Source organism: Lutjanus erythropterus, chromosome 6, assembly GCF_056507025.1.
Source record: "Lutjanus erythropterus isolate fLutEry1 chromosome 6, fLutEry1.hap2, whole genome shotgun sequence".
In the NCBI taxonomy this organism is placed as follows: domain Eukaryota; kingdom Metazoa; phylum Chordata; class Actinopteri; order Lutjaniformes; family Lutjanidae; genus Lutjanus; species Lutjanus erythropterus.
The window spans coordinates 9,457,822-9,473,656 of NC_139322.1; the positions used below are offsets into that span (position 1 = coordinate 9,457,822).

A 15,835-nucleotide genomic window follows, 5' to 3' on the forward strand; every position below is an offset into this window, starting at 1 on the left:
GTGTAGGAAAATATTGCCCACAGCAGACTACTTGGCATTAAAGACGGCTGGCGGTAGGAGCTGCGGTAACCTGTTTCCAGAATCTACTGTTCAGTTTTCTTGCCATCACTAGGTACGTGTTGAATTTTGTCACGTTGCTAAGACAGTGAACTAACCAGCGATCTAAAAAACAGTGCTTTAATAGCAGCTTAGCTGTTTTAGTGGAGGAGCTAATGGATGCTAGCCTTACAACGGAGCATTGAATAATAAAAGCCAGGCAGTCTGCTAGCTGCGCGTTAGCTAAGGCTGCATTCAAAGGTCCGTTTAGAAAGAAGGCGTTGATACTGTGCTGCATTAAGTCGTTGTCAGTGAGAATTTAACGTTAATGGCAAATTATTGCGGTCAGTACCGCAGAGCCTTGCACAGCTGCCCACATAACGTTAGTTAGTCTAGGTAATGTTAGCAAGCTAACGTTAACGTAACCTCCGGACCCTCAGCAGCCACATAATATGTGAAATGAAACACTGAACCAGAGACCCCATCGTGCAAGTGACATTCAGTGAACGCTAGAAGTTAGCAGAATATGCGAAGGTTGGATTTTAGCAAACATTTTAGACAGTCAGGTTTCACAAGAAATTGTGTTTCTTCAACAGACTGAACGTTAGCTAACACCAAGTTGGCTCTTTGGTGGTCAGTAGTCATGAAGACACCGATGCCAAAGCTAAGGTATCATTTTATCCCGATTTTGTAAGAAAAACCTGCCCGTTTGGTTATGTTTTTACAGATATCTTGCATTAAAATACAGCTGCTAATTTAACTTTTGTAGTAAGCCGAGTTGCATCAATAAATATGTTATCTAAGATGCTAGACAGACTGCGGCAAGTGATGACATGGATCTCTGTCTGATAAGCCATCTACAACTTCACATCAACTGTTTAAACATTTCATTTTCCTGCCCGGTTTAAGAAGTGCTCCATATTTAACAGCAAACACTTGAGACACAGATAACTGCTGTTTATCTGTCAGGAGAAGACATTACTTGCCACTGGTGACGAGGTGCATAATTAACTTTTTGTCCACTGGCCAAATGGCAAGTGACTGGCAATTTTACCAACCATTAAATAAATTACAGTCCTCCTTTTTTGGCTGGTGAGTGAAGCAAATCTAAGCCACTTGCATATTTTATTTGCATTTGATTGGTGGCTGGTGCTAATTTGTGTCCTGAGTGGTGATGAAAAATATTTCTACCAGAACTGCAGTGATTTATAGGGGTGTAAAATGACATGTTTCATCACAATTCAGTATTATATTGAGTCTTTGGACAATGATATGACATTTGCTGATATCACAAAGTCTGCCACGATATGAATTTGATTCAATTTAGGACTCTGTGATCGATATAAGACAATATCATATGTCCATTTAACACATTTAGGCACATTAATGTCAACTCACTAAAAGCAACTAAATTATGATTCAGCAATTTTATGACTGAGCTCTTCCAGACTTTTGTGACACAGATATGCCATAGAGATTTCAAAATAAAGGTGCATCTTAAAGATGAAACTGTATGTGGCTTGTTAACATGGGTTAATACAGGGAATGAGGGGGGATTAATTGATTGACTTTTCAAATAACATACTTTGAAATTTGGACGTGGGCTTGGACCTTTTACGTCAAAGGGCTCCAGTCCAGATGAATGAGTCACTTGTTTTGAAGTTCAAGCTGATTTCCAAGTCTTTTAGACTTTGTCAAGTCAAGTGAAAAGTCATCAAATTCAGACTTGTATTTGACCTCCGTGAGAACGATTGACCTGCAGCTTCATGGGAAATAAACTGTGTGTGGCTTCTTATTGTGGCAGCAGCCACTCTTTGTTTCCTCTTACATGTCACACATATCCTCCTTTTAAATTTGCCAATTTGTTAACTTCTTCAATTCAAACAAACTTTCAGTCACCTCAATTTGAGAGCTGAGTTAGCAGTTCTGGGTTCATTGCATCACTCAACACAAGTGCACCTGGCTCTCTTGAGGATTCAAGCACCATCCCTCTTGATAAACATAATGCATCCTAGTTTTTGCGTGAGCAGCCGCTGCAGTGTCACTTGTTGATTGTGCTTACGTGAGAGTTTGACGTCTGCAAAGGTGTGGTGGAACGAGGACTGTGGCATGCCAAGTCCTAATCAGGAGGGTGTGGGTTTGTACACATTTTAAGTTTCCCTTTCTGCAGAAACGACCACGGTCAGAAAGAGAAACCTAAAAGGGTGGAAACAGCTGGGCCATGAAATCAAGTCCAGATTGTCGAATGTCTGGTTGAAGCATTTTTAAGACTGGAAGAGACGTAATTAAAGTAGCTCGGATTTGGCAGAAGTCTGTAAAAAGAGCTGGAGGTATCAGTTTTAGTGATTGATTGTTCAGCAGGATGATGGAATCATTTCCAGACGAACCCAGACTGTATTAGAGATGTGCAAATGTTACTTTTTCTTGGTTTTTTTTATTCCTCTTTTGTTGTGGTGTTTCTTTTAATTTAATGTTACAACAAACATGTCTAATATGCTTGTTAAAGCAACTAATTGCAGACTCAATTTGAATTCACAGAATGATCAAGAAATGCCCAGAAATATAATTTTGTTGCATATTTGGGGGTGAAACATATGCAGTTTCTTTCTGTATTAATATTGTGGCTTCTGATCAGTTTCGTGGTTGCTAATTCAGTTTCATTGATAGTGACAAGCAGTGTAAATGAATAAGGGCTGGGAAATATATCGATTTTCTATCTATCGTGATATGAGACTAGATGTTGTCTTAGATTTAAATATCGTGGTGTGGTAGAAGTGTTGTCTTTTCCTGGTTTCAAAGCCTCTTACAGCAAAATTAATTTATTTAATAGTCAGTGTTTTATTGTGAACATCCAATTTAAGTTTACAAGAAAAGTTTGTGATTGCTGTCAGTTATAGTTCTTAGACTAAAAATTTGAATCAGCAGGTCAGACCCTTTAAAAAATCATGATTGGCCAAGAAAATGTAAATTGGTGCATCTCTAATGAATAGCATTAATAAGAGATTATTCACGTGGAAGTGAATTGATTCATGGTACAGTTGTTAAAATAACTTACCTTGCACCACACCAAAAGATTAAAAAGTATCAGGTGAATCCCCAGCGTCTCCCAGTCTTTTTTGAGTTTTGTCAAGTTGAGTCTAAGGTTATGTGACTCAAGTCCTCACTTCTGGCACATAGTCAAAGTCTATTTATTTATATTGCACTTTTAAAAACAAGAGGTTGTTGAGCCAAAGTGCTTTCCAGTTGAGGCAGATGAGCTAATATCTGCCTGAACACAGGTGATAGAAGGAAAAATACAATAACACAATGTCAGCAGTAATACACAGAAGGCAAACATTATACAGCATAGCAATACAACAGAGAAGGCAAGAGTAAAAATGGAGGCAGTAATAAAAAGGAAATCTAAGACAATGACATGACAAATCAGAAGTTAAAAGAAAAAGACGTAGCATAAAACCAGCAACAGCAACAACTGCAGTAAGAGAGGACATTAGATGTAAGTTTGAAGAAGTTGACAAAAACCCATGGGGCAACCACAGACTAAACTAAAAGCAAGAAAAAGAAATAGGCCTTCAGTTTAGATTTAAAATCATCAATGCAGTAACAGAAAGTACTCAGTGACCTCTGGATTTAAGGCGTGAGGGTAACCTGGGAGCAAAATATGGAATTAGCACCCCAGTGATGTACTGAGGTGCTAATTCATTCAAGGCTTTAAAAAGTCAAAAGTCTTTATTACAATAAGGCTGCTGACATCATCAACAACAATTTGTGCCATCAGTTATGAGTTTGGCTGCAGGAAAATCCAAAATATTTGTGGTAGTTCTTGATCATGCCTGTTTAAAAACATCTGTCAGTGTGTCAAATTCGGGGATTTACAGTCACCAGCCCATCCAAAGGGCCCAAGATTTCAGGGCTTGATGAATATTTTGTGTAAACTTCATAACATTATCACCCACCACTCCTGCAGAGCACAGAGAAAAAGGAAATACCCTTCAAATATGTGTTTCTCTGTAGTCCTAACTTTTTCCTCTAAACTAAATGCAGTGTTTCTGCCAAGGACAATATTAACTGCAGATTTTTTTGAGAAGGCTCTGCCAGACAGACAATAACTTATTGAAATCTGTTTTTCATTCATATTTTATAGCCAGGGGAAATGGGTTTCAGCTGATTTGTATTCATATTTTCAGATCTTAAAAAGTGGAGATTTAATGTCTGTGCATTTTTGCTTCATATAGCATGGCTGCAGTTACTCTGAATGTAGACTTTCAGTTCCTACGTTCTTGATCACGGTGCAAAACCATTTTCGATCACTGGTTCTTTTAAGGCAGCTGATTTTTTTCCCCTCCTTTTTCCCCTCTGCAGATTTGGATCGGCTTGGTGGAGGAACGAGAAGAAAACCTGAATCTTTGCCTAAATGGTGGAGACCTGATCTGAACCTCGTTCTTCCGACCCTCCTGCCAGTTGGAGCCTTGTTGGCATCTTCTTTAACAAGAATAACTCAAAGTTAAAGTGACCACACTTGGAGCCCATATTTGCACACCAGCTTAAAAATATTTGAAGCGTTGTTACAGTCTTGAGGAAGTATACAACCAAGCGTTTCTTGGATACTTCTGGGTGACAACATGGCAAAGAAAAACAGCCAGAAGGGTATGTATTTGCTTTATTATGTTTATTGAAGAAATGAGCAAAATCTACATTTTATGGTATTACAACTAAGGATTATTGTAATTATCAACTAATCTGTTGATCATTTTCTCAATGAATACATTATTATTTGATCCATAAAATCAAGGTTTTGAAATGAACTTTTTTTTTCCTCTGTGTTCTGTCCTAAATTCTGCTTTCGACTGTCCCAGACTTAAAAGTCATTGCCCCAGATTGAAGGTCTTTTTTCCCTTTTCTACATAAGAAATACAGTTGAGCAATTTTGTTTCAGTAGGTTTAACTCACATCACTGTAAAGTGAAGTGCGATTGCAACCCTATTTCTGATACATACCCACACTTTGAACAGAGTGAACAGCTTTATTTTAAACATCCTAACAGTGTGTAAACGTGTGTGTGATGTAGCGTAGAGTTTGTGCTGGTGCCATGTCAAATTTTACATTACATTAACACCTAACAAAGTAATATACTGTATATTAGGGCTGTAACCAATGATTATTTTCATTATTTAGTAATCGGTCAACTTTTTGTTCCATCAATCGATTAGATATTTGGTCCATAAAATGTCAGAAAATGATGAAAAATGTTCATCACTGTTTTCCAAAACCCAGGATGATGTCCTTAAATGTCTTGTTTTGTCCACAACTCAAAGACATTCAATCTCGGAGTCATAGAGTAGAGAGTCGGTGTCATGAAGGACTAAAGAAACCAGGAAATTTTCACATTTGTGGAGCTGAAATCAGAGAATGTGAATATTTTTTTTATTAAAAAAGACTGAAAACAATTAATAGTTGACAGTTAATATGGTGTGTCATCATGATTTAAAAGCTGCCCCCTCATTGCTCCTTGCAGCTGATTTACTAAAGAAAAAACAACTTATGTAATCACACTATTTACTGCCCAGTGACTGACCGTGTTTTAATTTAAGAGCAAATAAAAAAAAAAACATTTTAGTTTTTAAACTTTAGTTTATTTAAATTATTTTTTAAAATTATTTTTGGCTTCGTTGTTGAAGCATGTAGCAGAAAAATGATGACAGCCTCATTATCATATGACAGTTTGGCAGACATCGCCCAACCTTAGGAACTGATTAGTCAATTAATTGTTGCAGCTCACAGTATACTCCATGACACATCAACATCAAAATTTTATCAGATATGTTTCTCTTCTGTCCCAGAATTGTTCCAGACACTGTATCTTTGTATCCCAGGTGCTGTTATTTATTGTCAAAGAGACATCCTTAACTAAAATTGTGAAAAATGTTGATCACTGTTTCTCAGATTCCAAGATGACGTCCTCAAATGCCTTGTTTTGTTCACAAACCAAAGATATTCAGTTCACTGTCAGAGAGCACTGAAAGAAACCAGAAAATATTCACATTTAACAAACTGAAATCCGAGAATTTGTACTTTTTTCCCCTCAAAAATGTCTCAAAACAATTGTCAAAATAGTTGACAATTAATTTAATAGTTGACAACCAATCAATTAATTGACAAGCACTAATATTTTAATGTATATGTTTGGTGTACAAACACAGACACAAGTTGTCATTTGTGCTTTAATGGCTACAGCATTTAGTTGATTAGATCATAGTTGAAAATTATTTAACAAGTAAATTTGTGCGTAATTGTTTTCACATGGAATCTAATGGACAGAGTCATAAACTGTGAGCGTAGTGTAACAGATGGCAATACTTTAACAGCGACTAGTTAGAAAGAGAAATGCTGTGGATATTTACAGTGACATTAACCTACTTTCATGCACAAAGAAAAACAACTTTTACAAGGCCCCGTCTTTCTGTCTCGTCTTTAAATGGCCGTAGATTAGCTCTGGACTTTACCCCGACTCTTCAGACTCAGCTGTAGAGTTTTGTTTATCAATTTTAAAAAGAAAATGATTTATTTTTTATCTTAACACAAGACACTTCTTGAGTGGACTGGTTTTATTCTGTGTCTGATAACAGCAACCCTGAAGTTGTTCATCTTGCAAGAATGTCTTTGCAGAAGACTTCGTTACTTTTTATTCCTTTAAATCAGACGCAGATTCCAGACTGTTGAGGCACAGATGTGATGAGTTTTTGTCTCTCTATTTTTCACAAGTGCTTGCTGCTTGTGTTGGTAACTGAAGTGGCTGCCTAAACAACACGTCCTTCCACCTCCACAGTACAATGTGCACTGATGCTGGAGTCGACATTTTCTCACTGTGTGGTGTTTTTACTACAAGAGATGCCTCCTGTAAACAATCAAACCAGTTTTGAAACTATTTGATGAGTTAACATGTAATAATAGATTTGTTCACTTAGATAAGTATCAGCCTCTTACTTAAAAGGAAGACAAATGGCTTCACAAGCAGAATTCGGCCATTGTAGCCTGATCGGGATTCATAAACGTAGCTGACTACTCTTTCCAGGAAATCTCTGTGAAGATGTCTGCTGGCTGTTTTGTTTTGCAAATGATGCTCAACAGTGGCTTGCAAATATGATTCAAGGCCTGAACAAACAATAGAGTTTGCTGTTTGTTCCATCTTTCCAGATACGTCTGGGGTGGTGTTTGACACTCGCTCTAAAATGGTCATGTCCCAGGGAGGAACAGCTGAGAGGATGAAGGAGAAGGTAAGACATATACACAGACGCTGCTGCACATGGCTGGCACAGAGAGCCTGCAGGATTTTAAGGAGACTGGTTAAATTTGAAACGTAAAATCACAAAATTTGGACAGTATCAAGGGCTTCTAATCTGCTTCTGAAGTTAAACATTTCCACTGTGTGTTGGTGGATTGGCTCCTAAGCCTTGACATTCAGTTTCATTAGCTGTGGGCTCTGCACAGCAGTTTCCCAGTGAGCTGGTTTTTGGCAACAGTAAACATGAGAGGGCAAGTTGTCAGAGCATGAGCAGCAGTTATCATACCGCTAAAGGAAAAATGCAGTGTTTCGAGCAAGTCTTGACTCTTCTTAGGTTATTTCTTTCTAAATGAGTTAATTTTTCAGTGTCTCTTACAGTTATTGACATGTTCAATAGCTCAACATGTTGGATAACCTGAAATCCCATGAAACAATTACTTTGAAGTATACTAGGTCTGCACAATTAATCAAAATATTATTGAAATCACATATATGTGCAATGTACAAATTGCAGAGGCTGCAATTTTTTTGATAATGTGTTGCAAAGCAGCATTGTAATGAAGTACTGTGGTGCTGCAGAGATGCACTGGCCTTCAAATCTCATTCCCCAGATGTAAGACATGTTTGTTTGGTTGAAAAAACACACAATCACAATTTTAATTGTTTTCTTTCAGTGAAAATGAAACTGTAATGTGAAAATGGTCATTCCCATTGCATATTGCAGTTGCAATTTCAGACAAAATAATCGCAATATGATTTTTAAAAAAAACATATTTTGCTGCCCTGGTATATACCAAACAATGCAACTGAGGTGAATCAACTAAAATTGGCAGTAATTTGGGAAAAAATGTTTGGCTAAAAATTTAAGTCAGATAAATCAATAACAAGGAAAATGTTCCTCTATTAGTTTAATCTTGAATCACGGAAGAAACTACAGAGGCAGTAACTGTAGTAAGTAATTCCTCATGATTTAATAGTTTTCTTTCAGTGAAAATAAAAATTGTGATGCAAAGTGAACATTACCACTAACTGAATAATGTTGCTATCGCATTATCTGTCAAAATAATTGCTATGTTTTTTATTTTTTTAACCATATCGTACAGCCCTAAAGTACGTATGTATTATGTAATCCATTGATGAGCTGCACCGTCTCACAGCTGTTAAATCTAAAAGAAAGATGAAACATCAGAGTTTCACTGTAGTGTTGCAGGTTTTTTGAGTTTTGGTTTCTAATTCAAATATTTTTGTGGTGTTGCCATGCTTCAGAGCTTTTGAGTTGCAGTGAACATCAGCGGCAGTGAGGCATTAGTGCCAAAACTTACAGATGCACTGATCAATAGGACTCTGCTGCACGATGGTTCACATCATGCGCACAGCGACACAGACTGTAATGTCACACGCTCATGCTAGCATGTCTTTGTTAAGAGGAGCGATAGATTCCAGGAACAGGATAAAGAGAAGAGTTGGGGAAGGAAGAGGAGGAGGAATAGAGACATGAGTAGATTAAGGAAGAAAGGGGAAGAGAAGAAAAGGGAAAAGATGGAGAGAGAGAGAGAGAGAGAAAAGAGCGCTAAAAAGATCTGGAAGTAACCTGAAGCACTTGCAGAGAAAATGTCAAAAAAACATACAACTTAAGTTTCTACTAAAGAAAAGTTAGAAAAATGTTTGTATGCTGGCAGTTATGGTTCAAAGAAAGGAAATAAAGAAAGAGACAGTTGTAATCTGCCAAAAATCAGAATAGGAAGGTCAGACTTTAAAAACACGTCTGACTTAGACAAGAAAATTGCAGTCGGTGCCTCTCTACTAAAACTGCTAAAAATATTGTGGCTCTTAAATATAATTTCATATAAGTTGTAGATACCTGTCCAAAAACAGTGCTACATAAATAAAAATGTTAAAACTGTGAATACTGGCATTGGAGCTGCTTGTACTTGTAGTGCTATTTGATGTTAAATAAAAAATAGACTTAATATATTTACACTTCCACATTTGTAGAACATGAATAAGAAGTAGAGTGTTGCTGTGTCCTTAAGGCAAATGTTATTTAAATGTTACCACACCTTAAATGTGAATTTACAGTAAATGTTGAGTCATCTTGAGATGATATTTAAACCTGTTCCTCTTTCATTCTCTTTTACAGATCAGTGCCGTCAGGGCAGTCGTCCCCAACAAAAGTAACAATGAGATTGTGCTGGTGTTGCAGCATTTTGAGAACTGCGTTGACAAGGCTGTTCAAGCTTTCTTAGAAGGTATGATGACGTCAGTGTTTGAGCTCATGCATAGGAAGTTATAGCCATTCAGCTCTTCCTTGTAAATAGTTACTTCAACATAAAACTGGTAGTATTGCATATTTTAAAACAATAATGCTTTGAAGATGGTGATAATTGCACCACATGAAGCAAAAGATTGAAGATAACCAATATTATAGTGCATCTTATCTGTTTGCTTCCACAAATACTTTGAGTCAGAGCTTTTGTCCTGGCAAGCCGCCCATTGCTTGTGCTAAACGTGTCCTTGACAAGAAGTTTTGTGTTTGTTTTTTTTTGTCATGCATGTCATACTTTGCATTCAGAAGTCAGAGCGTCATTTGCATGCCTTTTAGTTTCACAAGTTTAATTATAGAACAAGGAGGTTGTCCCTGTACGTCACACGGCTTTGTTCCTTTTTTTAGCGGTGTCTAAACAGCACCTCAGGGCATTCAGATATTGGGATGGGTAATTTAAGCCTGTCATGCTTCACTGTGTACCTTCGTCATCATTGTTTGATTTATACTCCAGGTAGTGCAGTTGAGATCCTGAAGGAGTGGAATGTCACCGGCAAAAAGAAGGTGAGGACCAGAAAGCCTGTGTTGTGAATGTCTCTTTGTTGAGTAAGCATATTTATTTCCACCCTAGTCTTAATATAATTGAAAATAATTGCTGTACTTTTTAAAGCAGTGTTCACTATTGGATAAAACAGGGAGGTGGCTTCTGAATCTGAATTCCAAAACTTTTATTTAAGCTTTATAGGGCTGCACCAAACAGTTTGAACCTTCAAAGCTCCATTCATAAGGGTTGCATTCAAATTCCAAATCCACATTGGTCAATTAACCAATTAGTTGTTTGGTCCATTAAATGGTCAGGAAAATGGATCACTGTTTCCCAAAGCCCAGCGTGACATCTTATCGTGTCTTATTTTGTCCACCAAAGATATTCAGTTTACTGTCAGAAAGGAGTGAAGAAACCAGAACATATTCATATTTAAGGAGCTGAAATAAGAGAATTTGACATTTTTTCTTAAAAAATAACTCAAAATGATTAATCAGAATAGTTGGCTATTAAGTTGATAGTTGACAATAAATCAGCTAGTCGTTGCAGCTCTATTTGAATTCTGTGCAGTTTTTGAGTATGTTTATTCATTCTGTTTAAACCTGGTATTTCTGCACAGTTGCATGTTACTAGTACTACACTATTTGTAGAATTAGATTCCAGTGATGGTTGCATAAGTGGACATTTCCAATAACTCCAGAGTGCTGTAAAGTCAAAATTTATTGGAAAAAAGATGACAACATGTTTTTATCCAACACAATATTCTGATTATATCCATATTTGTTGGTGTTTAGCCTTTCAAAAGCAACATTTTCCCTGCGATGAAAAATGCTCCCACTTGCCATGCACACAGAGGGAACCCTGCACATATTAACAGGGCAGTTTAGCAGCAATCTAACAGCAACATAATTACATTTATGGAAACGAATCGATGAGTTATGCAGGGCTCAAAAATAAGGATTGCCCTGCTTGCCCAGGGCAAATAAAATGCCACCTCTGTTGCCCAAACAGGCAAGTAGTTAAAAAGAATTTCACACCTTGTTTCACAGTTAACGGGTCCATCTCTGGGGAAAAGGAGGGTATATTGTCATACTATTTGTCATACAGCTGTAGCTCAAATCAAAACGTTTCAGACAGGGATAATGAACAAAGAGAATTCGAACAAAGAAGTTTGACATTGATATTTCCATGTCCAGCCCAAGAAGAAAAAGAAGCCCAAGCCCCAGCCAGAGGCCTCAGCAGAGCCCGCTCCGCCTGAGGCCGTATCGCCTGAGGAGAGCAAAGACGAGATGAACGGCTTCCACGCCAACGGTTCAGTAATGGACGGAGAGTCACTTGATTCTCTGAGTGAACAGTTGGACTCTGCCTCCCTGGATGCAGCCGAGCTGGACTCTGAACCCGCTACATCCGAAACCACCGGTAATCACAGCTCTGATGAATGATGAAGGCAAAAGAGGGACGGACTGAGGGGGTTTGAAGTTAGTGTTTTTGAAGTTGTCAAGCTTGGGTGAGGATTACCTGCTTCAATCAGCATAGATATTATAGATGTGTCTGCTCTGATCATCATGTATAGAGAAATTATTCCAGGAGTAGTTTGGCTATTAGGCTGTGTTGTAGAAAGCTTACAGCAAACGAACTGAAGAGACTGCTTCAGCAATGCATTTTTAGAGCAGAACATAGATCACCGTCTTCTCAAAGGTCGAGTGAAATTGTGTTGAAGTTTCGTGGTGATAGTACTCGCTTAAGGACCACTTGTACGGCCAGATTAGTACTTAGAGGGGTAGTTGAGGTTTTTTGAAATTAGGTTGTTTCAGATGTTCATCCACAGTCAGTGTAGTACAGACAGTAGATGGCGGTCGACATGCCTCCAGTTTGGAGAAACAGCAGAAGTCCCAGCATGGAAGCTAAGCAATGTGCTGCTGTGGACAGGGTCGGCAGCAAAATGTAATTTAGCCGCTTAAAAAATCGATATTAATGAAAGTGTATATAGCATGCAATTAAGAATATTTTCACCACATTGGCTTGCCATCAGACAGCCATTTTCAACAGGAAACTGCTGATATATAAGCTGTCATATCATTTCTCCAAAGCTACCAGACTCCTTTATAGAAAACAGTAGTTATACCTTGCAGAACACAGGAGTTGCTGGTCTACCGCTGCCTCGATCGGTTAGTTATTCCCTGTTATTATGCAACTCCACTGAATATCCAAACTGACCCTTTTAAAACAATATAATTGAATTGCAATGGCATGAGCAGAGGATCCGCTCGAGGAGGTGAAATTAATGTCCTGCCAGAGGAAGGTAAAGTGAACAGTAGAGAAGAAGCACTATGAGCTATTTTTTTCACCATTCTATCACCTACTGAATACTACTTTCCTCACAATTCCTGTGACTTTCACATCCCCTTGACCACTTCCGGTCTAAGTCATGGACTGTTTTTACTACATGTCAAACTTCTTCTTTATTTCAGCACGTTGTTGACAGCTGCAGTAGTATTTCTGCAATAATATTTTCCAGTTGTGTTGGCCGTCAAATATGCCTACTTACACTTCTACATTTTTTATGTTTCCACCTGCTGATTTCAGGCAGTATAAAATTCATGCTTTTACTGTTGGGTAACACTTTTGTGAATAAAATTTGCCCATGGACTTCTGTAGCAATTTGATGATGTCAGTAATAGTAAGGATCAAATTTCCTCATGAACAGGTGGCGTTCATCAGGTCAAAACAAACCATTTATGACATGTTAGAGCAGGTAAAAAGTTTCTGGTAAAAGTATGTTCTTCACTAAGGCCCAGTGCCTTGTCTGTGTTACTTTGCATGTTGAGTAATCTTTCACATTGTCAGATTATATCTTATCACACCCTTTTCTCTCCAAGAGTTTTTGATGAGGACTATAAAAACAGTCGACACAAATACACTGCTGTTGACCGACTTGTTGACTATTCTGGCTCGTCTCTATTTTAGGTAGTTTTGGGTAAAGTTAGTTTTGCTTTACTTGCTGTAAAGTAATCTGTCTTCTCACAGGTGCAGAAGCGGAAAGCCAAGGTAGCGCTCCAAGTCCCGCTTTACAGCAAGGAGGGAGGAATCACCAGGGTCCCAGAGGCAACAAGCCCAGACACAGGCCCGGCTCAAATTCACATCCACCCACTTCCTCGTTACCACCCACCACTGATGAGCAAGGATCATCAGGATCCAAGAAGATAGGTTAGTCACCTCAACTTCTTACCTCCCAAATTATATTGTGCATTGTTAACTGTTAACCAAGGCATGGATGCACCCTAAATCTGGGTGTAACGTCCACCCCTCAGCTTCCAACATTGACCGCTCTGTGAAGGACCTGCAGAGATGCACCGCCTCACTGACTCGCTACAGGATGGTGGTCAAGGAGGAGATGGACTCTTCAATCAAGAGGATGAAGCAGACATTTGCAGAGCTCCAGAGCTGGTACGTTAATTTCTTTTAAAATCTGCTGCTGGTGACGGTAAAAATGTTTGAGCATGTTGAAAACTGAGGCATAACAACAACAACACCCTGCAGGCGTTTCCACTGCGGGAGCTTCCCCTGTGGACCGAGAACCTTTTGAGATACTGTGGGACTAAATTTAGTTTGTGTATGATAGTTCCCAGGGTGTTGCTTTTAAATGGCTCAGGAGCTTGAGGGCAGGGTGTGCAGGGCTAAGACGAGCTCTTTAAACATTTAATCAGTAGTGATAATAGCAGATGTAGATATCATTAGTTTCTTTTTGACTTGTTAGAATTAAAGCCAACATATCCATAATGTAATTTTGACTAGTAGAAATTCTTAAAAAGATATTAATGATACATATATTATAAATAGAAATATCTAAAATTAAATTCTAACTAGTCTAAATTACAGCTAATCTGAAATACAGTTAAAACTAGTGACAGTTGTATTCTTACAGCAAACAATTATATCTGAGAAATCTACAGTTTCTTTTGTAAGCGCTCAGAATTGAATTTTAGATATCAAAAAAGGAATTTCCGCCAGTCAAAATGTCATCGTAGATATCTTCAATGACTTACATACATTTATACAACAGTTTAACTACACGTGACACCCCTTTTTACAGATGTTCCAATTACTGTTAAATTAGCATTAAAATGACTAACAAATAGAGACCATGGAGACGAGAAGAGGCAGGATGTGTCTTGAACAGCAATAATTCAGGGCTTATTACTGTGGGATCATTGTCACACACTTTTTAATACAACAGAGTACACAGAGTGTGTACAAGAACAGCAGTTTTAACAGCTTTTGACTGGTTAATCATAGAAAATATCCATGCTCATGTGCATGTGTTTTATTATTATGTAATGATTTGCATAAACATGTACAGTACATGGCTTATACAGATCAATTATACGATCACTTCTTGAACAGATGTCACAATCAGCAGATGGATTTGTTAGTGGTTTTGCTACACAAAGTTACTAACAAGTTAACAAGCACAGCTGTGATTATCTTTGGCACTCGTCGTGCAGCCTCATGCCTGTGACCTGAATCACAGCCGTGCTTATATTCAGTACAACAGCACTCCCTCTCGTGTGATATTGCTTTAATCTGGTTCGTTGATATGTTGGACATATCTAAAATGCTGGAATATATTGAAATTCAATTATAGATATCTGTAAGCATTACTCTTAATAGTGAAAAAGGAATTACTGAGATCTTTAATGATGTAGAAATTAAAGATCTCAGTAAATCAGTTTTAGTCTAAATGTAATTTCTGCATGTGAAAATATGTTTGTAGTAGGTCAGTTGTTTTACAGGTATCTTAAATTAACATTAAATTAGTCTGAATGACGTAAAAAAAAAAAAAAAAAAGTAACATCCACCAGTGGAAACTAAATCACTACTAGTCAGCCCTGCTGGTTAAATGTCAAGAGTTTTCCACAGTTAATCACTGACTGGTCGGATTCAACCAGGTACAACTTGTACTCTAGTATCAATATTATCACGAGGGAGCGACAGTTCGCTCACTGATTTCACTCAACTAAAACATCCTCGTCATGCATCATTTCAAACACTGCTGTCATTTCTTTAATCAGCATTCCATCTAATTTTCCTAACCTTCATGGTTCACGTGAAATTGACTTTTAGTTCCTGAGTTTAGTTCCTTCAGGTCCATAGTTATTGGAACAGTTTGTTCAAAACAGGCTGTTTGTGGTCCTTAGTACTAACAGTACATGTTGTGTGTTTACTAAAGTGGTGGGTGTTCCGTTTTTATAGGTTTTGCTTTACTGTCAGTGAGTCAAAGGACATTTTTCTTACCTTTGTCCTACTTGATGACACTGGGATGGAGCTTTTGCATAATAGGAAAGACAGACTGATGAGTAAATTGAACCTCTGGTGACCTTTACAGAGACGATCACATCGTGGACTTAAAGAGTTATGGAGTATTAGAACGAGTAAAACCTTTAACACAAAACATAAGAAATACTGTAATCATTATCTGCATATAACTAATACTTAGCTTGTTCTGCAGTTAGCGGACAGGCTTCATAGATGGTCATGCTACTAGTATAAGTAAGGGGAAATCCAGTTTCAACGCAGTCATGATAAATCAACAGGATGAGGTCACTTTATTAATAGTTCTTTGGTCATTGTCGATTATGCTTGCAGAGAGATGAGTAGATCACTCGCTAATTGATTGTAGAAGGTTGAAGATTGTCTTACTTGACTACAA

General features: G+C 37.8%; 1 protein-coding gene across 2 annotated transcripts in view; it reads left to right on the forward strand.

Moving 5' to 3' along the window:
- spats2 (spermatogenesis associated serine rich 2) overlaps positions 1-15,835 on the forward strand; it is a 31,620-nt gene continuing 15,785 nt past the window's right edge. For both annotated transcript variants that reach the window (XM_084720461.1, XM_084720462.1), the window contains exons 1-8: positions 1-112; positions 4,399-4,683; positions 7,231-7,310; positions 9,459-9,567; positions 10,096-10,145; positions 11,322-11,544; positions 13,153-13,332; positions 13,437-13,572. In XM_084720461.1, the coding sequence (XP_084576587.1) occupies positions 4,659-4,683; positions 7,231-7,310; positions 9,459-9,567; positions 10,096-10,145; positions 11,322-11,544; positions 13,153-13,332; positions 13,437-13,572 (803 nt within the window). In that variant the 5' untranslated portion in view covers positions 1-112; positions 4,399-4,658. The remainder of the gene's footprint in view (positions 113-4,398; positions 4,684-7,230; positions 7,311-9,458; positions 9,568-10,095; positions 10,146-11,321; positions 11,545-13,152; positions 13,333-13,436; positions 13,573-15,835) is intronic.